The 22,628-nt window shown below is 38.2% G+C and overlaps 3 protein-coding genes and 1 pseudogene across 3 annotated transcripts; 1 reads left to right on the top strand and 3 right to left on the bottom strand.

The window, feature by feature from the left end:
* Nucleotides 1–2,064: 2,064 nt before the first annotated feature.
* Nucleotides 2,065–2,968, bottom strand: LOC129773203 (uncharacterized; annotated as a pseudogene).
* A 6,379-nt stretch (nucleotides 2,969–9,347) lies between these two features.
* On the top strand, nucleotides 9,348–10,755 carry LOC129775882 (pyroglutamyl-peptidase 1). The gene is made up of 2 exons (XM_055781061.1): nucleotides 9,348–10,017; nucleotides 10,085–10,755. The coding sequence occupies exons 1-2, from the start codon at nucleotides 9,817–9,819 to the stop codon at nucleotides 10,493–10,495; spliced, it is 612 nt and encodes a 203-aa protein (XP_055637036.1). The 5' UTR covers nucleotides 9,348–9,816; the 3' UTR covers nucleotides 10,496–10,755.
* LOC129775881 (uncharacterized) lies at nucleotides 10,536–12,612 on the bottom strand. The gene is made up of 3 exons (XM_055781060.1): nucleotides 11,651–12,612; nucleotides 10,771–11,596; nucleotides 10,536–10,701 (listed from the first exon to the last, which is right to left on the bottom strand). The coding sequence occupies exons 1-3, from the start codon at nucleotides 12,496–12,498 to the stop codon at nucleotides 10,579–10,581; spliced, it is 1,797 nt and encodes a 598-aa protein (XP_055637035.1). The 5' UTR covers nucleotides 12,499–12,612; the 3' UTR covers nucleotides 10,536–10,578.
* Nucleotides 12,613–21,955: 9,343 nt separating this feature from the next.
* Nucleotides 21,956–22,628, bottom strand: LOC129775537 (dolichyl-diphosphooligosaccharide--protein glycosyltransferase subunit DAD1). The gene is made up of 2 exons (XM_055780383.1): nucleotides 22,247–22,628; nucleotides 21,956–22,180 (listed from the first exon to the last, which is right to left on the bottom strand). Exons 1-2 carry the CDS (start codon nucleotides 22,452–22,454, stop codon nucleotides 22,050–22,052), a joined length of 339 nt encoding a protein of 112 aa, XP_055636358.1. The 5' UTR covers nucleotides 22,455–22,628; the 3' UTR covers nucleotides 21,956–22,049.

Genomic DNA, 22,628 nt, shown 5'->3' with positions numbered 1-22,628 from the left:
GAGTCGATTGGGCCAAAAACGATAACATTTAGCCCGGCTCGTAGTGCATTTGCGCATACCGTTGGGCGCGCGAACATTCAGCATAGCAGTGAAATGACTTGAAGTATGAACGACAGAAGCATTCGGGTTTGGAAATTACAGATTAAAGAGTCAAAAAACAACCAATCTGTTCGATAAGAGGTTTATGAAATTAATACACTATACCAATGAACATATTTTTTGTTCAAACATATATAAATGTAACAGTCATTAGTACAAAAATGACGCTACGTTTTCAGCCTTTTGTGTGACTCTTCCTTCTTCTCATCGTCATCATTCGCATCGTCCGTGGCCATAGCATCTGGAAATGGAAAACAAACTTGAAGCGTACATTTCAGGATCATGCGCTCTGCGCCAATGCATACGCACCTTTCTCAACGGTTTGTCGCGCCTTCTTGTCACTCTCCAGCAGAACTAGTTTGGTTAGCGCTTCATTCGATGAATCTTTGATCGCTTTCAGCGATACTAGCAGATCGTCTATTTTGTTTCCATTCACTATCTCCTCAAGCCTGGTCACGGTTCCATTGCAAGTGACCTCAAACGAAATTTGCGACATTTCTTCAACGATTTGTGAGACATACAGGCAAAACTGTCAAAACTGTGTTGCTTTTGGTTCTGTTCTGACATTTGTTGTGTAAACAAATCAACATAATACTTTTCCAAAAGGGCCTGTTTCTGTTTTTGTTTTTCAACACATTCAATGCGATTCATCGATTCATTCATTCATCAAGTGTTTTTAAAATCGTTATTTTTAGAAGTCCATTGGTTTATAGATTTGCTATTCAGATTACTCACATAGCTTTTACTTGGATTGATGTCGAGAGATTATAGGGTAGTATCAATAATTTTTGAGCAATTGTAAGGTAATCATGTGCGAACTTTAATGCCTGGTGCTTTGGGTCATTGTCATGGTAAAATTGGAGTACTCCATTCGATCCGATTTTATTGACACTTTGTTTCATATTTTTCTTTTTCCTAACTCGTAAAACGAAGTTCAAAGACGTGCCGTTCATTTTCTGATCTCAAAAGTATTTAAGGTAAATGATGTTGGTTTGTCCGATTTTGGTAGTAAATCGCAAGTAGTAAATGTAAATCGATTTTTCTTCATGGAAATCACATGTAATCAAGACGAGTTTGGGTTTGTAGGAAATAATACCTTAATGTTGAGTTTACATTAGGGAGATCTATAGCTATAGATGAATTTATTCACCCGAAAATAGATGTAAACGAGTGAGAATATTATGATACACTTCTTCGAGGTATATATGTGTAGAATGTATAGAATTAATTCAGGCCTATGTAAACGCTGGTGAATTTCTCACTGGTGAGAAATCACTAAAATTGGATGCAGTTATACTTCAGGTGAATAAATCCACCGAAAATATGATTATATTCACTATATAAGTTCGCGCTAGTGTAAACGGTTGATGCGATTTTTATAAATCTAATTATATTTCTTCACACGAATATATCACTAGTCTAAACCCAACCTAAGGCGTTCTGATTGTTCAATTTTTTTATGTTTTTTAACGATTTTCTTCAAAAGAAATTATGATCATGGTTTGTCCATCTCTGATCATGATTTGTCCGAAAAAGGATAATGGTTTGTCCGGTTTTAGAAATCACTTTGAATGAATTTTTTCCTTTTTTTCAAGTAGATGTTGCATTTTTCATTGCTTGAGTTTACTGTCATTATATTGATGATTGTATCACATTTACCCAGGCCCCGGCCAAGAGGATATGATCCGCGAGTCAAGATGTGTCGCAAATTTAGCTGTCATTGCCAAACTATCAAACCAAGGAAAGTGAAGTGGAAGGTAAAACGTAATGCCAAAATTGCCGTTCAGGCGCTACTCACGTATGTTTGAATTTGTGTACAAATATAGAACGCATCTAAGCAACACTAAAACACTTTAAAGCTTTTTCGTCAATGAAATTTCTCCGGACAAACGTATTTTGGGGCTTGCTATGTGATTTCTGAGTGAGTTCAAGGCGTGTTATAAGGAATAATAAATCTCAACTATGTACTATTGAAAAAAACACTGCTAGCTTTATTACAGCTTTCTATTATCCCGAATAAAACATATCATCCATAACGTACGGTCAATAGGATCTTCGCTTCCCACGAGATTCTTGATTTTTGTGTGTGATTTTTCAAATGTGTTGAGGCTGCAGTGGTGACTTGTACCGAATGACGAATCGTTCTGTGTGTTTAATAGCTAAATGTAATAATGTAACAATCATAATCGTCGAATGCCAGTTCCTGTCCGCCGTATGGAACGTAGCAAGTGCCATTGGACGGCTGCACTTCACCGACCGTTTGAGTTCTCTCGTGCGATACACGACCGACGAACAGTGGCTCTCCGTCCTCATATTCTCCTGCCGGAATAGCATTCGGAGGGACGTTACTTCCGCTGGCCGAAACAAAGGTACCAGTTGCATCACATAAAACTTCATATTCGGCAATTGTATTCTCTGCATCACCCCATGGAACGTGACACATTCCATGGGAGGCGATCAACTTTCCCGGAATGACTGCGCCTTAATGGCGAGCGCGACCAATTAAAAAAAGCTTGTTAAAATATGTGTTGATGGCTTTTCTTCGTTCTTCAGTATAATCCACGAGCCAGTGGCACCCCAACCGGTGCAAACACCGATTGATTGGAAATGGATCAGGGTTCTCGTAACATAGAAAAGCTGTCACAGCTCCTTCTATACAGACGGTGATGACCTAGAAAGATGAGAGGTAACAGATAAGTCATTTTGCTATTATATTTGTTGTTGAGAAGTAACTCACATAATCAATCCACTTAATCCAGAGTCCACGAAACTCGCCAGCGTTGAGAATGTCGGGTGCTTCCACCTCGCACACTTCCGGCTCGGCACGGTTTTTTCGAATAACGAATTTGGTGTTCTTCCATCCACCATTGAATTATCAGATTGCATGTAATCTTGAACTGATTTCGCCAAACAAAAATCATATACTAAGTTATCTACATGCTACAACTTTGAGATCGTTGTTGTCCAGCTAGAGTTGCAATCAGCTGCGTTTTTGTTTTCCTTCTTCGTTGAATTGAAACATAACCATGACAACGTTAGGAACTATTTAATAACAAATTCAAACACTACCGTTCCACCAACCTCAGATGTCTTCTCTAGATAGTGTCAATTACGAGCCACCTGTCAATTCCACCATATTGTATCAAACGGGGCTCTGGCAACCCTATCCCAACCAATGCAAATTGAGCGTAGGCAGCATAAAACAGGGCTCGCGCTTAGGGGGCTCACGTATTGTTTAATGTTTGGAGTCATATATGTTAATATCTGATTACATTGGATAGTTTTTTTTTTTGGCAAGCGATGTTTGGATACCCATCCGGAAGCTTTCTTGGCGATTTGCAATTCAAATCACAGCCGAAGAATCGCGCGGAGCACTTCATTTTGAATTTTAGGTTATGATTTCTATGCTCATGATTTTCTATGCTGGCTACTGAAAGGCGGCCATCTTAGCAATCCCTTGGTATCAAACTACTCGGTGAGCTCAAGGCAGATCTGTGGAACAAGGTGCGCCCATTCGCTAGTCGTTTTTAACTCGAAATAATCGTCAAATTCGCGAAAATTTAAAGAAGGCAGTTTTGCAATCTTAAAATTTGAATGGAGATTCTTACGTTATTACGTTATAACATGACGCTTACTTAACCATTTGGCTATATATTTCACAAAACACAACATTTACAAGAACTCGACAGACACAATTTCAGTTCAATATTATTTCACAATTTGCGAGAAAACGTAATACCGTTTTGCATAGAATACATATTCGATACAGAAAAGTAAATTTTCATTCATTTTTTTTTTTTATTTTAGAAGTGTGTTAATTTCATCCTGTAAATTCATGGCTATAGAGTGGTTTTCACATTTTGACCCACCTGGCAGTATGGCAGCCTTGATTTGAATGACAGCAGTGTCGAAAAACGAAATAAACGCGTTACGTTGATAAAAATATATTTCCAATATTTCTTAACGAGTTCAATATTTCCAAGCCCTGATGAAGACTGACCAGAGGAGAATGGATCGATGTTTTTACCAAAAAACCTATTTCATGGAAGAACATTCATACTGATGGTGCTCCATCAATGGTTAGTCGTCATCGGGGTTTTACAGCTCACTCAAAGTTACAACTGCGTAATACTTATGACAGACATACAGCTGTACTACCGTTGTACTTCGAAAATTGTATGTCTGTCACCATGTACAGCGCTAGAATCATGCAAGCAACTCGGTACAATCACTGTACCTGTACCGACCTATTTTACCGCTGTACATGGCTACAGTTGTACTGTGCGCAGCGCCATAGACGGTTAGTGGTGGGTAGCATAAACAAATCGAATCAAAACACTTGGTAAACATTCTTTTCATTGACTTTCTCTTGAGTTAATAACTTTGACTGGAAAGGGGCTGTCCACATACCACGTGGACAGAAAAATCGTGTTTTTGAACCCCCCCCCTCCCCCTCCGTAGACAAACGTGGTCATTTACAATACCTCTCCCCCTGTTGTGGACATTACACCAATTATTTCTAAAAAAATCCAAATAAAATTGAACCTCTCTTAAATTTCATTTTGGGATTGATTCTATTTTGTGTTCTATAGTTTTATGGATAACAATGTTAGCTTAAATAATAATAGCGGTTTATTTTAAATTCGTTTATTCTCTATCCAGCATTCTCCGGGAAGTTATTTGTATCGCTCTTTAGTTTCTTCTAAATTCCATTTATGCTGTCAGGTTGTTTTTACCGCTGAAATCCATATAAAAAAATCACTTGAGAATCTATTCTCGGGAATTCTTTTTTTTTCTTATTCTTATTATCATTCTTTATAATCATATACAATTATTTGCCAATTTTATTTATTTGGTTGAGCTGTAACAGTTCGGCTGAAAAATTCATAAGGTTGACGTCTAGATGGAACCTCTTGCAAAAATATACTTGACAATCACAAAGCACCATCATGGATACGTGTCAAAATTTGACAGCAATCGGTCGATTGGTTCGTGAGTTACAGCATTGAGAGTGAAGCAACTTTTATTATTGTGAAAAAATTGAAAAATCACAAACGAATGAAAACTATGGCAACATTGCATGAATTGGGCTTCGAATTGCTTCCGCATTCACCGTATTCTCTAGATCTGGCCCCCAGCGACTATTTTCTGTTCGCAGACCTGAAGAGAATGTACGCTGGCAAGAAATTTAAGACCGATGATGAAGTGATTACCGAAACCGAGGCCTATTTTGAGGAAAAACCGAAAGATTACTATAAAAATGGTATCGAAAAGTTGCAAATCGTTTTACTGTGTTACTTTTCAGCCGAACTGTTATATGTTTTCAAAAAAAAATCAGACAATGAAATCTAGGGCTTCATTACGAAATCGTTATTGGAATCGCAAGACAAAGCAGCAGTGATAAAAAATCGATATCGGTATCATCATGATGTTCAAGTTATAAGAATGTCGTGTTAAATTATGTAGTGTTAGTTTGTTTAACACACAAATGGCGGCTCAAATGAACAATAAACCTGTATCGTGATCGCTGGCTTCATCTACCAATGATTTTTCTGTTCAACCTCGTAAGACTTGGAAAATATTAGGTTGTTCCCGAATTCGTGCCGACTTTAAGGGAAAAAAATCCAAAGTATCATTCTTACAAACACACAATTATTCGAATGTATTGGGTCATTTAAAAAGTATTCGCGTTTTTCTGTTTAATTTCTGAATGTTTTTTTTATGTAGGACTACGTCTAAAAATTTCGGACGCTTATATCTCGATCATTTCTTAATAGATCGCAATTATGTTTGCAAGGTCTGGGATAAACCATGGATGCATCAAAAATTCCCAACTAATCGCCCTAATTTTTTGGAGCGTCATCAAAAATCTATGTGACACTTTTCTGTTGATCGATTCTGGTGGTTTCTTCCATAATCGCCTCGTGAAATCTATCCAGTTGTGAACCGTACAACACGGAATTAACCTTTTGGCCATGTAACTCCTCATAATCGGAGATTCGCTTCCAGTTCCACCATACACACCGCATCCCTTTTTGTGTAATCCTGGCTTTGATGTTATTTGCAGTGGTTTGTCTTGCTTATCCCATGATCTTTGCAAACAATATCGTATTTTACCCATTTCTATACACCGTGATCGATTTTCTGATGAAAATTCAGTCCAAAATTTACAAAATGTAGCAAAAATTTACTATAATTCATGTGGTTTCCAAACATCGAGTTTCTTTACGAAGTTTTTTTTTTAATATTGATTGGTTAATTCTTATGCCTAGTTTACACAGTGTAAGGTATTGCTGAATCGATCCTTCCGCAATTTCAAAACCCAACCTCCCAACACTTGTTTGGTTTCTCGTAAAAAAACTGGACAAGGTTCTTTTCCATGCTACCCAATGGGCCGAAATTATTGCGCTCAAGAAAAGTGGCCTGAAAAATTGATAACCGGAAAGTGCAATATCTGGTGATGATGGCGAGTGAAATAGCTCTTCTCAGGCAAACCTAACATTTTCGGCCAGGTTGTCAAAGAGAAGGAAGATTGACATTGTCCTGAATGAATTATGTTAGTTTATTCTGGACTTTAGTTTCGTTTAGTTATAAGCAGTTCTTGTTAGAATCTATCGAAGCTCTGTAGAAGCACATTAAACGGAATTCCTTTCCAATCTCACCAGACACAAGACGCAAAAGTATGGAACCGATATATTGTAGATTTATAGAAATCGCATCAACCGTTTACACTAGCGTGAACTTCTATAATGAATATATTCATATTTTCGGTGAATTTATTCACCTGAAGTAGAACTGCATCCAACTTTAGTGATTTCTCTCCAGTGAGAAATTCACAAGCGTTTACATATGGTGAATTTATTCAAGTTATATATACCTCGAATAAGTGTATCATATTTATTCTCATCTGTTTACACCTTTTTTCACGTGAATAAATCCATCTATAGCTATAGATCTCCCTAATGTAAATCCGCCATAACATACTTTGGTGGTATCTTCGTCCTGGCGGAATGTATGATCCTCTTCTGCCAATGTAAATAAATCCATCACTCTCAGTTCATGTGCGTTACTCTCAAAATACACATTTCAGCGAAACAGTTCAACAATATGAAAAAATATGGTCTCTTATTGATAAATACGGAGTACTCGCAAGGGGCGGCAAGATTGAAATTTGATAAAAATGCAGAGCAGATTTTATTCTTTATTGATTATGGATATTAATGTATTTTCAAAAATATTCATTTTATGTATCCACGTGGACATTATCTGAACCCCCTCCTCCCTCTCCGTGGACAATCGTGGACATTTTCGTACCCCCTACCCCCCCTAAAGTTGTCCACGTGGTATGTGGACAGCCCCAAACTTGCTTGTTGTGTTTGATAGCTAAGACGCTAAATAAAAACCTTTTTCATTGAAATATGTGGTGAAAATTGGAAAAATTCTGATTGTCAGTTTGACATACGGTACAATGTACAACCCAGGGGTACGACTAAAACGTCAAATCCCTCATATTGCCAATGTACCCAATATTGCTGCGGTTTACTGACATTTTGGTTCTGACGATTACTGTTGTTTACAACACGGTCCGGTTATATAGTTAAATAGTGGCTAACTTTAAACTCCATGTAGAATCTGAACACCTCCATGTGAAACCGAAATATAAAAATCGCTTAAGCAGTTAGAAATAAAGCAGCGCAATTTCCGTGATTTCAACGATTTCAATCCTCGCAAATGGTATGTTGGTAAACAAAGGACGCCATATTGATTTTGACTTTGGGTAGCCTATATTCAATTGATGTCTATCCCCTGGTACAACCAAAGTATGTCTGTCATGGTACGATAGTACCTGTACAACGCTGTACTCTTACAACGCAAGTACAGCTGTATGTCTGTCCCTAGTATAAGGTACTGGTCATTCACTGCGTGATTCACAGACAGCATTCAGTAGCAAAAAATCCGAGCTCTAGATCGCATCAATCTTTACTATATGTTATGAGTACTATCAAAAATCTTCGAAGCAATTCTTTGAACACTCGATTCGCAGACAGGCTCGCAGGAATTTGTGTTTCAGCTGAAACAATATTAATAATGTTTGATATAGTGTTGAAACCCCTGATATATTCGAATAATACGCAAATTTTATTATTAGGAAGTATTTGTATATTTAATTCTGATGAGTGTTATATGAAGATCATAGTTGTCTTGAACGTTCATTTCCATCCAAAACGTTCGTATTTTTCATGGGTAGTGCAATTAGGGAAATAGCGGTGTTGGATAAAGTTCTATTCAGAATAATTAAAAGTGAAAGAATGCAGTTTTATAACGTATTATGAAAATTATCTCTTTATATGGATGACGCAACCCGTTCATTTAAAAGAAAGCTGACAATTTTGGTACACACGTATTATGGCACTGAAGTGTAATTTATATTATGAATTTATTGTTTCGTAATAAAATGTATTCTGAGATGGGGGAGAAGTCCCCATCTAACGAGGATGAGGAACCAAGGCGACCTCAAGCCGACATGGTGATGCAATCCGAAATTATGCTTATATTTTTATGTTAAAATTACCTGCTTAATTTTCGAAATCATCCATGACCCATGCTCATTTTTGAACGATCCCAGGGCTTTATAAACACGGAAAGGAGAGAAGACGGCATGTCAATTGTGCCTATACTAATTTTGAAAATGACACCGCGAAGTCTTCAAAATCATTTTCAAATTTCCTCACTACAATTTATCATTTCACTTCGTGTTTTTGTTGCTTTTCATGTTGTTTTGATTTAATCCTATTTATCAACAGGAGATTCGAAAAAAATCACAATCTGATTTGTCGGAATCTTTCCTTCTCATTCGGGTATATTTTGCATTGTGGTAAATGTCACATTCGGTGGAATTTGTTGCATTCGGGTATTTGTCGCTTTCGGGTAAATTTCCATTCGTGTATATTTTGCATTCGGGTATTTGTTACATTCGGGTATGTGTTACATTCGCGTAAATGTGTTTCGGGTGAATGGGACACAACCATATTGATCACTTCACAATTTAGGTTTCTTCAGAATATTGCATTATTTTTGCATTGCGCATCGGACAAACCATGATCAGAATTGAGGTCATCGAGATGCATTAATTACATAGTTAAGATATATAAATTTGATACAAATGGTGTGCAAGCATGATGTTTACAATATTTGTAAGTGTTATAATCCAGAAAAGGTCCGAATACATACCAAGTTAGCTCAAATGAGGGGCGCATTTACTCCAATAGAAGGTGGATTTTATAAACCTTAAAAACATGTGAATCCGTAAAAATATCCTATAAAACTACTGTAAATCATAAAAAAAGTCAATTTTATTTAAATGTTTCAAATCATTTGAATACCTGACACAGGTGCGCTGAATTAGAGCATTCAAAAAAGTGAACAAACCAAGGTCATATTTGTGACGAAACAAAGCAACATCATGAAGACCTTTGACCTTTGAAATAATGAGATCAAGTTTTAACTAGTGAATTTTCGGAAACATTTCTTGTGAATGCATTATGCAACTGATCTATTATCGTAAACCTGAACTTTGCTGTAAAATACGAATATATCGTACTTCACACATGAGCCAACTTAGTTGCGAGCGGGCGGCACGACAAAATTCTCGAAAATTCGTAATATCACGGCTCAAGTGCATGAGGTCAATTACCGAGTGAGATAAACAGTGAAGATATGTCAAGGACAATCTTTGTGACTGGTTTCGGACCGTTCGCTGGCCACGAAGAGCGCAACGCCAGCTGGGAAGCGGTTAAACTTCTCCCCGACCGGTGCAGCTACAAGAATGTCACATACGCGATAAAAAAGATACAGATTCCGGTGACCTACGAAGCGGTGGACGATGTGGTTCCAAAAATTTGGCGAGAGCATCCCACGGTAGTAGAATTCGTTGTGATTGCTAACTTTATTATGTTTTTTTTCGATCATTATTGTGTTCTCCCAGCTGGTGATACACGTCGGGGTCCACGGACGCATCGAAACGATCAATCTGGAGAAGTGTTCCTACACTAGCGGCTACTGTCGGCCTGACTTCGCCAACAAGTGTTTACCGTGCGATAAGATAAAGCTGAGAAGTGTGGCGGGCGATGACCAGTGTAAACTGCTGGAAACCAAACTGAACCTGGAGGCAATCGCCGACGAGATTGATACCGTCAAATGCTGTTGCTCGACGGAAGTTGGTAGTTACCTGTGCGGATATATCTATCTGAAATCGTTGGATATAAACCAGGAGAGAACGCTGTTCATTCACGTGCCAGACATTGACCGACCTTACAGTTCCGAGCAGACGAAAAATGCCATATTTCAAGTGCTGGAACGTTGCATCTGGCAACTGGATGCCAACGAAAAATTTTGACGAGTTTAATGCTGGCTATGGGAATGTTCGGATGGAATTGATCATCAATTTTACTGCTTCAAGATATAATTTATGAATAAAGCTTAGTTCGACCTAACCATTTCTCCCGGGGTTTGTTTAGTAATCCCGCTTTGCGTCACACTTAGGATTGCTTCTTCCACTGCTTGAACCAGCTGTTCGTCGGATTGCATTTGCTTAGGGATTAACTATAACATATAAGTACATTTTAAATAGATGTAAAACGAGCAATATATGTAATGTTTGTGAATACTCACCATGATTGTTTCGACATTCATCTTGTTCAGCAACCTTGTTTTCAATCCCATCAGACCCGTTGGTGTTTGTCCATCTGACAGATGGAATCCCTCGTGCAGAACATCAATATTGATCATTTTACCATCGTGCGCTTTCAGCAACAAACCGGCTATATTCAGATACTTAATCGGAGCATTGTACGCCACATTGTTTATCTGCAATCTTTCCTTGATGTTTTCTACGCCGCTTTTCACGCGCTGCAGTTCGAAACGATTCTTTACGAGATAGTCGGGGGCCTGCCTTGACAGCTGGAATGCATTGGGTCGCTCCAAGCGGGAAATTAATTTGAAAGCCTCTGGTCTCTCGATCTCCGCACATGCTAGCAGCAAATCCCGTCTGGACGCTACCTTCACGCGATCCTTTCGGAAATATGCTGTAAACTGCCGATTGCCGAAAATACTCGCCAACAAATCCACCGAAATGTGATTCATGATCCACAGCGAGAGGCAAGTGTCTACCAGAATGTCCGGGTTAAAACGATATTCGTTGTTGTCGATTTTGCGAAAGATTTCATCCATCAAAACGTTTAGATCGAAATCTAAGTCCTCCAGTGGAATAGAGAGGGTTGAACAACTCCAAAGGAACGTTGACAAATCTTTGGCGCGGAAGTGTTGTGGTATCGATCCGGTTGTCTCTTTTTTGATTTCCCTTTCGATGTGTTTGGAGCATTCGGCCAAAAACAAGCGGTTCAAAGCATCGTCCTTCACGAGGTTATCAGCGATGTATGCAAAAAGATGCGACAACCCACGGAAATCGAAACCTTTCCCATGGTTTTGTACCATATCTCTACGGAAAGAAGGTAAATTAGGCGTACAATAAAAGGAATCAAATCACTCTTACCGTATTTTTTCCATGATCTCTTCGGACCAAATTCGATTCATTCGGGCACATTTTATCAATGTGACAAACAAGGCTGAATCACTTTCTTCAAAGCTACAAATTGATCCTATCAACCGGTCAAAGAATAGTTCGGATCTTATCCTGACGCTTGTTTTATAGCTAGCATTTGCCAACAGAACAAAATCCATCAGTTCCATTTTCTCGTCCAAAAACTGATCCAAATGAGTTTGTAAAAACTGATCCAACAATTTACTTCCTTCTGCATTCTGCTTCCACAAACCCAGAAAGAATAGGACGGTCGTGAAATCTTTCTCATTGCTGTTGCTTTGGAATAACGTCACGAGTCGGGGCATTGCCTTTCGGTATGTCTTCAGCTTACTAATCTTGTTCGGTATCAGGTACATAAAACCATGCAACATCCCCACCAACTCCTTGAAGCTAGCTTGCTCCACTCGGGATTCGCATTCTTCGTCCAGCGCGTTCACAACATCGGTGAACAGGCGGGGATCGGATTTCCCCCGGAAATCACTGGTAAAGCTTATCAACTTGCCAATATCGTGGCTGGAAATATCGGCCAGCTGCCTGAGGAATTCATCTGGATTGTACACCGGATAGAACGAGGAGTATTTAAAGTTGTATTTGGTCGGATCGCTGAAATCACGCTTCGTGAGGGCGATGTGTCGCGAAAAGCGGTGAATCAGCGTGCCACTCTCACCGTCCGATGATTCGAATTGAAATTCCTGCGGCACGAAAGTGCTGTAAAACACCGGCAACGCCGGCGGATGTGCGCTGCATCGATTCACTGGTTTGCTTCCCAAATGAACCACCGACTTTAGTATTTTAAACATATTTTACTATTTCAAGAGAAAAATATTAACAGTGAGATGTTGCACAACTGTCGGCATGAATAACGTGAAGACAAAAAACAATTTTCAATACCGCATCATGTATGTAAACAAAGCCATGCGAATCAACTGTCACATACGCCTATATTCCTATGTGGTAAATTTAAATTGGACACATAATGGGGCATGCAGGGCATGGAGGTCACAGACGTTAAATGAAGAGAAAACAAAAAAAAAATGGCCAGAAACAAATCCAATAAACCTCTTCGAATTTTAGACGTATGTCCAATACGCCGAAGTTACGCAACTTGGGTCGGCCGCCATCCCGCCGTATGTCATTCATACTTCAAAGTCAAAATTTACCGGGAAAACGTACTCCGTCAGGCGCTCGATAACGCTCGGTCGGATTTAAGGTGAAGGTGGAAGCTAGCCACAAATGGCTGCCACAATGGCGCTCATTTCTTTCATCCCCCTCCCTTACCCCTCGCCCGATAATCAATAATTTTGCGAAACAGCGTGAAGAAAATGATCGTTTGTACACACTTCCCACCAAGTAATATTAACCAAAATCTAATCGATTACTCACCAGATAAATTTGCATCTGCCGTCGCAATGTATAGTGGAAAACGTCGTAAAACTCGAGCTAGTGCTCTGAAAGTTAACTTTTCATTTTTCAATTATCCGCAATGGTTTTGTTTGTATTGGTGAAATCATCTTTATTTTTTCGACACTGATGCCAGACAACATCATTGAAACAGATATAAAAACCACTCAATAAAATGTTATTCCTGAGTCATAGCGTTTCATGTCATGAAAATTAATAGAATTAAATTGTGTTGATATCAATACAATTATTATTTTTACATTTAATGGATCTATAATGTAAGTTTTAGCAACTTTAACATTGGGTAAGAAAATTGTATTGCAGAGCTCGGAACACAGCCACGGCTGCCTATGCTCTCAAAAACAATAAACGGAAAAGTATTACATTCAATCAAAATGCCACGGCCAACGAAGAGAAGGGTTAAGGCTCTCCAACGTAAATATGTGAAAACAATGCGATCAACGAAGGAAAATATTGAGAATTTATCAATATCGAGTTACTGTGCGTAACAGCTTATTGATAACAAAAGAGCACCAATTCGCTTGTGTTATAAATTTGCTCATGTTACGCTCAGAATTTTACTTCATATGCAAATACACCTTCTATATATATTTATATTTGCAATTGTTCATCGGAACATATCGTTCATACATTTTACTTTAGTATTGAATTGTTATTTTTCTTCAAATGTATTCAAAGACTCGTGTCAATGAAGTGCCACACAGTCTGTTAAGTGAATTGATCTATTTACGGGTGCTTTGCTCTTCTCTCACAAACACTATTACCCCATTTTTACACGTAGATTTACCTATACAATGGCTAGCTTCCACCTTCGCCTTAAGGATCGTTTTCTATGATTCAAACGAACCAGGCAATCGGTGGAACACAGAATTGCTTACGAGAAGCCGCCGCTTCCGCCGGCAGATCGGGTGTTTTTTCCAACGAGAGAGTTCCGCAAAGATCGAAGCACATGGTAGTGAACAGTCGAGCTCTATTTTTTCCCACCTCATAATGGACGCCTTCCTTCTAATCCTACCATACACAAAGCATTATCTTATTTGGTGTCAATCCAGATTTTGAAGTTAATGTGGTGGATTTGCCGCGCTTGCTCTATGATCTTTTGGGAGGATATTCCAATATTTTATCAACTTTCCAACGCATGTGGTGATTTGCTATAAGAATGGGTCAATTTAGTTGCGTTTTAGTAGTGTTTCGCTTATGAAAATTAAGTCAGTTCATGTTGTATTGAATTTCATCGTGTCGTTGGACTTTTTCGACAGATTCCAAACGGTGACATGGTTGATTCGTAGTACAATGGCTTTTACCTGACGGTCTTGCTCGGATAGTTGCGAAAATTCTTCGACTTTTTCAGGGACCGGCCACCAGAGCGAGGTCGAACTATGACATTAAATTTCCAGAAGAACCAATCCCGCGTCATATGTTCACTTACAGCACCCGTGTCATGAATTTTCAACATGTTTCTGGTGCTGATTTCCTTTTTCGGTAGTAAAAAAGATGGGTGAGTAAAGTCGGGGACGTTACCGGATAACTAATCTTTATACTATGAATAACTTATCAAATATCAAAGTATTTTTTCTTAATAAACGATTATAGCAATCGCAGTCTAACGAATTTTCAACTTCAGATTTCAACCGAAGAACACAGCTCTTACTGCTAGATAAATTCTTCTTCTTTACTTGCAATATGTTTCACTTTGACGCCACTGTTAACCAGCAAATAATATATGAATTGACAAAAATTCAATGAATTCACACAAGCTTCCCCGGCAAACAAATTTCAAAAATTAATTTGCTTTTTATTATTTCGGATGTTATCTAAGAATAAATCGAACTGTTGGAATGAATTTCAGTGAAAGAAAAGAAATTTGATAGAGTAGGCACCTAAGTGTATTTATAGTGATAAATTTGAAAAAAATTGGTATTTTTTGCGGCGCCATTTTCATAGTTTGCCAGGGGCGCTGTCTACCCTCACTACGCTGCTGCCTCTGGATACCAGGAAAATTGAAACTCGTTTGCTACTGCTACTACAGCCGCTGCCGCCGATGTTGGTGCTGCTGCTATGCTATTGCTTCTTCTGGTATGAATTGCCCGGTTAGAAAATGAATCAACGATTCGGTGCGGTGTAATGAAATTTACCCGAATCGATTAGCTGTAGAATCATTCAGAGGTGAGGCTTGCGACACAATGTTTCACTTATCTTCAGGCTTCCATCGAATTGAGCGAAACCGTAGTATGTGTCTGCAGCATTACAAAAAAAAAAGGATAGCAGACAACAGCTGGCTTGTAGGCGGGTTCACATATGTACAGTGGATAACTACGTTTGTTTTCGCAGTTGTATTGACGTATTCAAATTGTATTCCACTTTTACAATTTGAGGAGCACAAATTGGACCTATCAAAATGTGGGATTCAGTGCGTTTGGATAATGTTATAATTTTACAATTGTTCAATTGTTTATCTCGAAAAAAATATTAAATTTATTGTGACAAATGCGTAGAAATATTTCTAGTCAATTGATGCAAACATCTTTGCGATCTATTGAGAAATGATCGAACGATGATTCGCCGAACATTTCTTTTAATGAATCAATTAATCACGTTGACAATAGAGCACGAGCGATGTGGCATATTGAACCGTCTTGTTGAAACCAAAGAAGACACCGAAAAGTTCTTCCACGAAGCACTCAATCTTTATATTAGGCTGTCAAAAAAGTCCTGCGGTATTTTTTTTGAATTTTCATTTATTCATAAAATTAGTTACAATCATCTATTTTAAGTCAAATATGCGCCGTTTTCTTCGATGACTTGTTCCCAACGAGATGCCAACTTCATAATACCCCTGTTATAGAAGCTCGCTTCCTTATTGGCAAAAAACTCGGATAGCCAATTTTCACAGGCCTCTTTTGTGGCTAACTTCTGACTACCTAGCTCGTTCGCCATGGACAAAAACAGGTGGTAGTCACTTGGTGCAAGGTCCGGACTATACGGTGGATGCAAAAGAACCTCCCATCCGAGCTCCCGGAGCTTCTGGCGCGTCACCAAAAAAGTGTGTGACCTGGCGTTGTCCTGATGGAAGACAATGCGGCCTCTGTTTATCAAAGATGGCCTCTTCTTCATGAGTGCTACCTTCAAGCGGTCCAGTTGTTGGCAGTACAGGTCCTAATTAAGCGTTTGGCCATAGGGAAGCAGCTCATAATAGATTATTCCTTGACAACCCCTCCAAACACACAGCAGAACCTTTCTGGCCGTTAATGAGGGCTTGGCCACCGTCTGAGCCGCTTCAGCGGGCTTCGACCACGACCGTTTGCGCTTCACGTTGTCGTAAGTGACCCACTTTTCATCGCCAGTCACCATCCGCTTCAGAAACGGGTCGATTTTGTTGCGATTCAGCAGCGATTCACATGCGTCGATACGGTCAAAGATGTTTTTTTGCGTCAACGTGTGTGGCACCCATACATCGAGCTTCTTTGTGAATCCAAGCTTCTTCAAATGGTTAATAACGGTTTGATGACTTATCCCCAGCTCTTGGCCGATGCTACGGCTGCTACTATGCCGGTCTTTCTCGGCTAATTCAGCGATTTTGTCGCAATTTTCGACGACAGGCCTTCCGGAGCGTGGCGCATCTTCGACGACCTCTACACCAGAACGAAAACGTTGAAACCATCGTTGTGCGGTGGAAATGGAAACTGTATCGGGTCCATAAACTGCACAAATTTTATTGGCAGCTTGAGATGCATTTTTGCCTTTGTCATAGTAGTACTGTAAAATATGTCGGAGTTTCTCTTTATTTTGCTCCATATTTGCGACACTATAACTCACGAACGACTTAACCAAACAAAACAGTGTCAAGGACTATATTATAGCGCACAAAAATACCTTTCCAACAAGCTATAGTATGACTCGATACAATGAATACAACTAGAACTACGCGCTTACAACGACACCTCGCGGAAATACCGCAGGACTTTTTTGACAGCCTAATATATAAAAGAGAGTTTTTCCCACGTACGTATAACTCATCATCACGGGAGAACGGCTGATCAGATCTACGTCGTCCATATATTTTGTGAGTTTGTCTTCACCCATATTAGAATGATAGAATACTTTGGAAAATATTTGAGATGATTGGAAAAATTCGAAAAACTTGACTATGCATATCTTTATATACAGTGGAATCCGTTTATAATGACATCGAAGGGAATCGATAAACGCGTCATAATAAGCGGACGTCATACAAAGCGTTTTGTTTCTTACAAAGAATTTGAAATGAAAACCAAACTTCGTTTGTAATTACGTCATAATAAGCGGTTTGTCAATATAAACGGAATCATACTAAACGGATTCTACTGTATAAGAAGGATATTTAAAATAAAAAGGGAAAATTCAAAAGGTAGGAGGTACGCATATGTATGTTTCGCTGTAAAAATCATCATTTAGAACAATTTTACAGATCTGAACGATAACATACAAACTCTCTTGAAGTATATTCGATATTTTTACCAACCAAAATATTCTCTAGAAATACATTATATAGCAGAACAACGTTTGCCGGGTCAGCTAGTGGTTGTATAAAAAATCGGTGATCATGGTTCTGTGTCGGCATCATTTTTGTAAAATAACGAACCAGCAGTCCCTCCAAAACGCGCCAAAAAGTGGCATTTGACAAAGAAATACGACTTTCAAAAGTGGTTCCAGATCGAGCATAAGCAAAAAAAAGCATCTGCATATTATGTTACACAGTCTTACTGCTTCCAACGAATAGTCAGCATCAAATCGTGGTGCGATTTTGTTCGAAACTTCAAATCCAAGGTGAAACTTAATGATAGATGGTTTTTCATACTGTCTGGTGGAGAGCCCTTGTGTATTTTTGCACCAAACCCACAAAAAAGTGTGTTGTGTGTTTGTGTGACGCTCCTGCTGCGTTTTTTTTATCGTTTCATCAAGTAGTGAATGATCAGCTTCTTTCGGAAATAGTTTCCAAAGGAGTTTCTGTTTTGGGTTTTCCAGTTCAAGCGTCCAGCGACATGTTTCCCTCATTAAACAACCAAAACCTCCCTTCTCGTGCCACACATTATTGTTGTTTATATACGTTGCTAAATGTAGGTCGAAATGGTTACCATTAGTCGATTTCAATGTTTTGTTTATTAGAAATGTGGAGGAATGGTGTTGGAACAAACATATGGTCTGTTTTCAGTCAGACCGGACTAAGTAACATCATTATGATTTCGAGTAAATCGAAATCAAAGTTTGGAAAAGTTTTAGTAGTTTTCAATCATGCTCACCAATTGTTTTTGTAGCTCTTAGTTACTCTTCAACACTCCTATACTCGCGCATTGGTCTGTCAGACCGAGAAATCAATAATTCGTCCATTTCTCAGAAAATATCAACACTACGACTTTGCGATTCTCTCTAGCTTCGTTATTCGTCGTTCGTCATCGTTTAGTGTATCGCATGTGTTGGTACAAAGGGGACGTGTGCCACTTTTTTAACACTTCCGGTCTGAAACACCAACGCGAGTATAGGAGTAACTTTTTTGGACAAGTGCCTTTTTCCATATTCTAGAATATTGTTGAATGAAATGTATGAATTAATGTTAGTGGCATGGAATATTTACTGAATATAATGCATAAGATCCTTACCGGACTATTCTTATTTGATTTCAGTCCCTTTTGTAACTGGATTGAACGGATCCATATATTCACTATTCGTCGATATATTCGTCGTTAGATTCATACGTTCAAAAGCAAAATATAAATGTTTGACTTTCGTATAGTTATTCACTATATATAATGGTCATACATATACACACTTGTGAAAGAATTTCACTTGTGGAAGAATTGTAAACAGTAAACTATAAACTAATCGGTGGCTCAGGTAATTTTTAACAGTTACAATTTCGGAGATTTTTTCTCCATAATGGATAATATCGACAAGAAAGTTTCTAGAAATCCTTTTATATCATATTTTTATGCCCCATCTAAAAAAATGCAGAATATAAATATGTGAACTTTATATTCCCGAACCTTTATCATCTGGTAATTATCTAGAAGGTCGTTATACATTTTTCTCTTTGTTAAAAGACCCGAAAAACACGCAACAACTGCATGGAATGTAGAAATATGTTTGTTTCGAACATACTGTTATGCTATGTTCTGATTCTTACTCCAATGAAACCACAATCGATTAATAAGTTTTTATGTTATTTTATATCTCTTTATACTTCCATGAATTATATTCAGTTGCTTACTTTTAATCATTAACAGTGAAAAATTCGAATTTCGTTACTTGGGTTGGAGTATTAAATACTACTCTGTTTTGAGAAGGCTGAAAACATTATAAAGACGAAGAAAACGTATTTTTTTGAGTTTTTTCATTCAATCATACCCTCTTCTTCAAACAATGGCTACATTACAGAGAAGTTCATTTTTCGGTCTGTGACACCGTGCGCGAGTATACGTGTTATGATTTTGCACGCGAGTTATGATTAACAAGATTATGAAATTATATTTTAACGAAAAAAAACCTCTTTAGGGTATATCAAGAGGGTTCTACGACTGGCAATGCGTACTTAGTCCACTCTGACTGAACCAAAAAATATTTTTTAGAGACTGAACTATGACTATAACTGAACAATTTAATGATACAATTTGTGCGGTATATGAAAAGAAGAATATTTGACAAAGTTATCGTCCATTTAGTTTTTTTTCGATGTTTCATATGCATTTCAGTGCGGAAAAAAGCATATTTGCGACCAAATGACCCGTTATTCCCTAATAGCATTCTTCTAATAAGTTTCGACATGCAACTAAAAACAAAACACAGCCACGCGCAACCGAAAAGACAAACTGTCCCATCGTAAAGCAGGGAAACAAAAGGAATTCAAACGGTGAACGGCGTGGTATTAAGTTATTTTCTTGGGGAAACTTTTTTATGCGGTTCCTATCTACCGCACAAAGAATGTTTTTTTTCAAATTTTGTATGGAACACGATTTTTTAAGCTACTGGTGTAATTTTGTGCGATTTTGAGATAGGACTACGTCTTACATTAAGGGTGCCAAATCAGAAAACAGGTCACGTTTTTATGAAATAAAATTAACGCTAATAACTATTTTTGCTGCGAACGCATTTTAACGATTTGCATACCAATCGAATAGGAAATTTTCTAAGATTTGTTTGATATGCTATACATTACAATCACATAGTCTGTATATGGTGTAAATTGATGAAATTTGGAAGCATTCCCGTTTCCCCATACATTTGTTCTGTCCATTTGTGTGCACAGAGCTGGCAATAACGGGCAACTTATGCAGCCGCTAGAGTAGAAACAACGAAGGGGGATAACGAAAAGAGAATATTTGCGAAGTAAACTCCACCATTGCATAGTGAGTAAACTGTTGCTAGCGTATAAGTATTGCATCTCCTCTGAGGAAAATTCTCAGAATATTTCTGTGCCCGAAACAACAAAGGTCGCTTATTCTGCTCGTTTTGTGTTTCATGTTTCCCCTCGAGCTGTGAACGCAAGCGAATATTAAACTTGAAGTGTATCTGGCATTGCATTTTCATCACAACAACTGTGTGCATCTGGTAAACGCGTGTTTGATGCTTGTTGAATGGCGATGCACGGAAGATGCCTTAAATACCTTAAATAATCAAATACTCAGTACAAAGTACAAAGCGTGCATTGATACAAAGAAACAAATTGCGACATATGACCAATTAGTGTATTGTTCTCGCAAAGGCAAGAAAGAATCTTTGCTTCTCGAAATGATTCTACAAAACCACGCAAGCCATTAAACCTTTTCAGAGTCCCCGGAAATGTTTACTAAAGAGTGATTTATGAAATTTTGACGTATTCGCAAATAATATCCGAAATGATAAACCAACAAATTTCAAAAAAAAAATTGCATAGTCTTACGTCCTAAACGGTCGGGTCTCGGATACAACCCCTCAATTTTGTTTTGAGCGGTCCCTATCTCACGCACGCAAGGTATGATTCAGTTTCGTCTCTTTTGCTTCGATTAACAGATGTGGAAGACGGTGATGAGCTGTTACTCCCAGAAAATTTGTCGAAAGATATTTGTCATTCTCCAACTGAATTTAATACCGAACTGTTTCTATTTCCAGAACTCCTAAATAGTCTGCCTTGAACCTCCGGTCCAAAAAGATCTGGACCCGCCCAAGCTATTCATAATTATTTGCAGAAAACCTTTATTCTTTTTTTTTCTGTATGTCACTTTAACCTTCCATTTTAGAAGAATGTCGGGAGTGAGAATTGAACTCGTAATCTTTAGCGTGAGAAGTATTGATGTTACCACTACGCCAGATCACCTCCGTTTATTTTCTATTGAAGAATATTGATTCTAATCGTAAAAATTAATCATCATCCATTATTTTTGTAAAATTGTGTTTATTTCCTTCTAAAATGCATTCCATTATTTGCTTCATGCACATATGCAATTTCTCCCAGTGTTGTATTCACAAATAAACAGCTGAATGACCGAATATCCGAATATCGGTATAAACAAAAGATTAATAGCGTCCCTCATTTGAGGGAAAATCATTCCGATCAGTAAGACACCTATATCAACATTTAATAAGACCACAAAGGGTTAATAGAATCGCCATAGTCTATCTTCCCTTAAAAGTTGATTGAGGAAGACAATGACGATTATAACGAGAAAGTCCATTATTTCAATGTTAGATTCTGTGTAATTTAAAGTGATTGATAAAATATTCAAAAGTAAAATATCATTTCGGACAATATCACGAAGTTCACAGACCTGAAAGTATTGTTTTGGAATCACTTTTCGGATTTTTTGATATCAATAGAAATGCAGCTGACTTTTTAATGAATTTTACTCACGCATACATTCTGTTGTACAGGAATCATAATTAAAGGAATATTATTATGGAAAGCATTGCACAGCACGCTTCAACCAATAAAGTTTACCACTACCAGATGTAGGATGATGTGTGCAAAAATGAAATCTGCGAATCCCCGTTCGGGTGATATTCCCAAAAACTGCGATTTGTTCTGAGGATTGGATTGGAGTCGTAGGCAAACTGGGAAAAATATGAAACCAATTTAGCAATACATCAGGAAATGTTCATCTCGAAAACGCAACTTACCACCAAGCACAAAACAGCTCACGGTGCTGATGAATCCGGCCAAAAACGAATTGAACGGGAAGGTTCCAACAAGGCAGCAGTAAACAAATTGGGTGATGCCGGTAAGCAGAATGTACAACAGATAAGCATCCACAATCTTCAATTTTTTCGGAGTGTTGCTGGTGTACTCATCATAGAACTTGGTCAGCACCGTCTTAATATTGGTCATTTTGGCTGTTTCGAGGTTTATTTATCACGAAATGAACGTATAAAACGCACAATTTTTACGGTTCTCAGGCTACAACTTCTGATTGAGACACGTAGAACTGAGGATGCAATCGATATCTTTGACAGATCGCCATCATCAGCATTCGTCGAATAAGGTTGTGCCGCGCAGTGTTGC

This window comes from Toxorhynchites rutilus, chromosome 3 (assembly GCF_029784135.1).
Source record: "Toxorhynchites rutilus septentrionalis strain SRP chromosome 3, ASM2978413v1, whole genome shotgun sequence".
Classification (NCBI taxonomy): Eukaryota; Metazoa; Arthropoda; class Insecta; order Diptera; family Culicidae; genus Toxorhynchites; species Toxorhynchites rutilus.
This window is presented reverse-complemented; position numbering and strand designations above follow the sequence as displayed.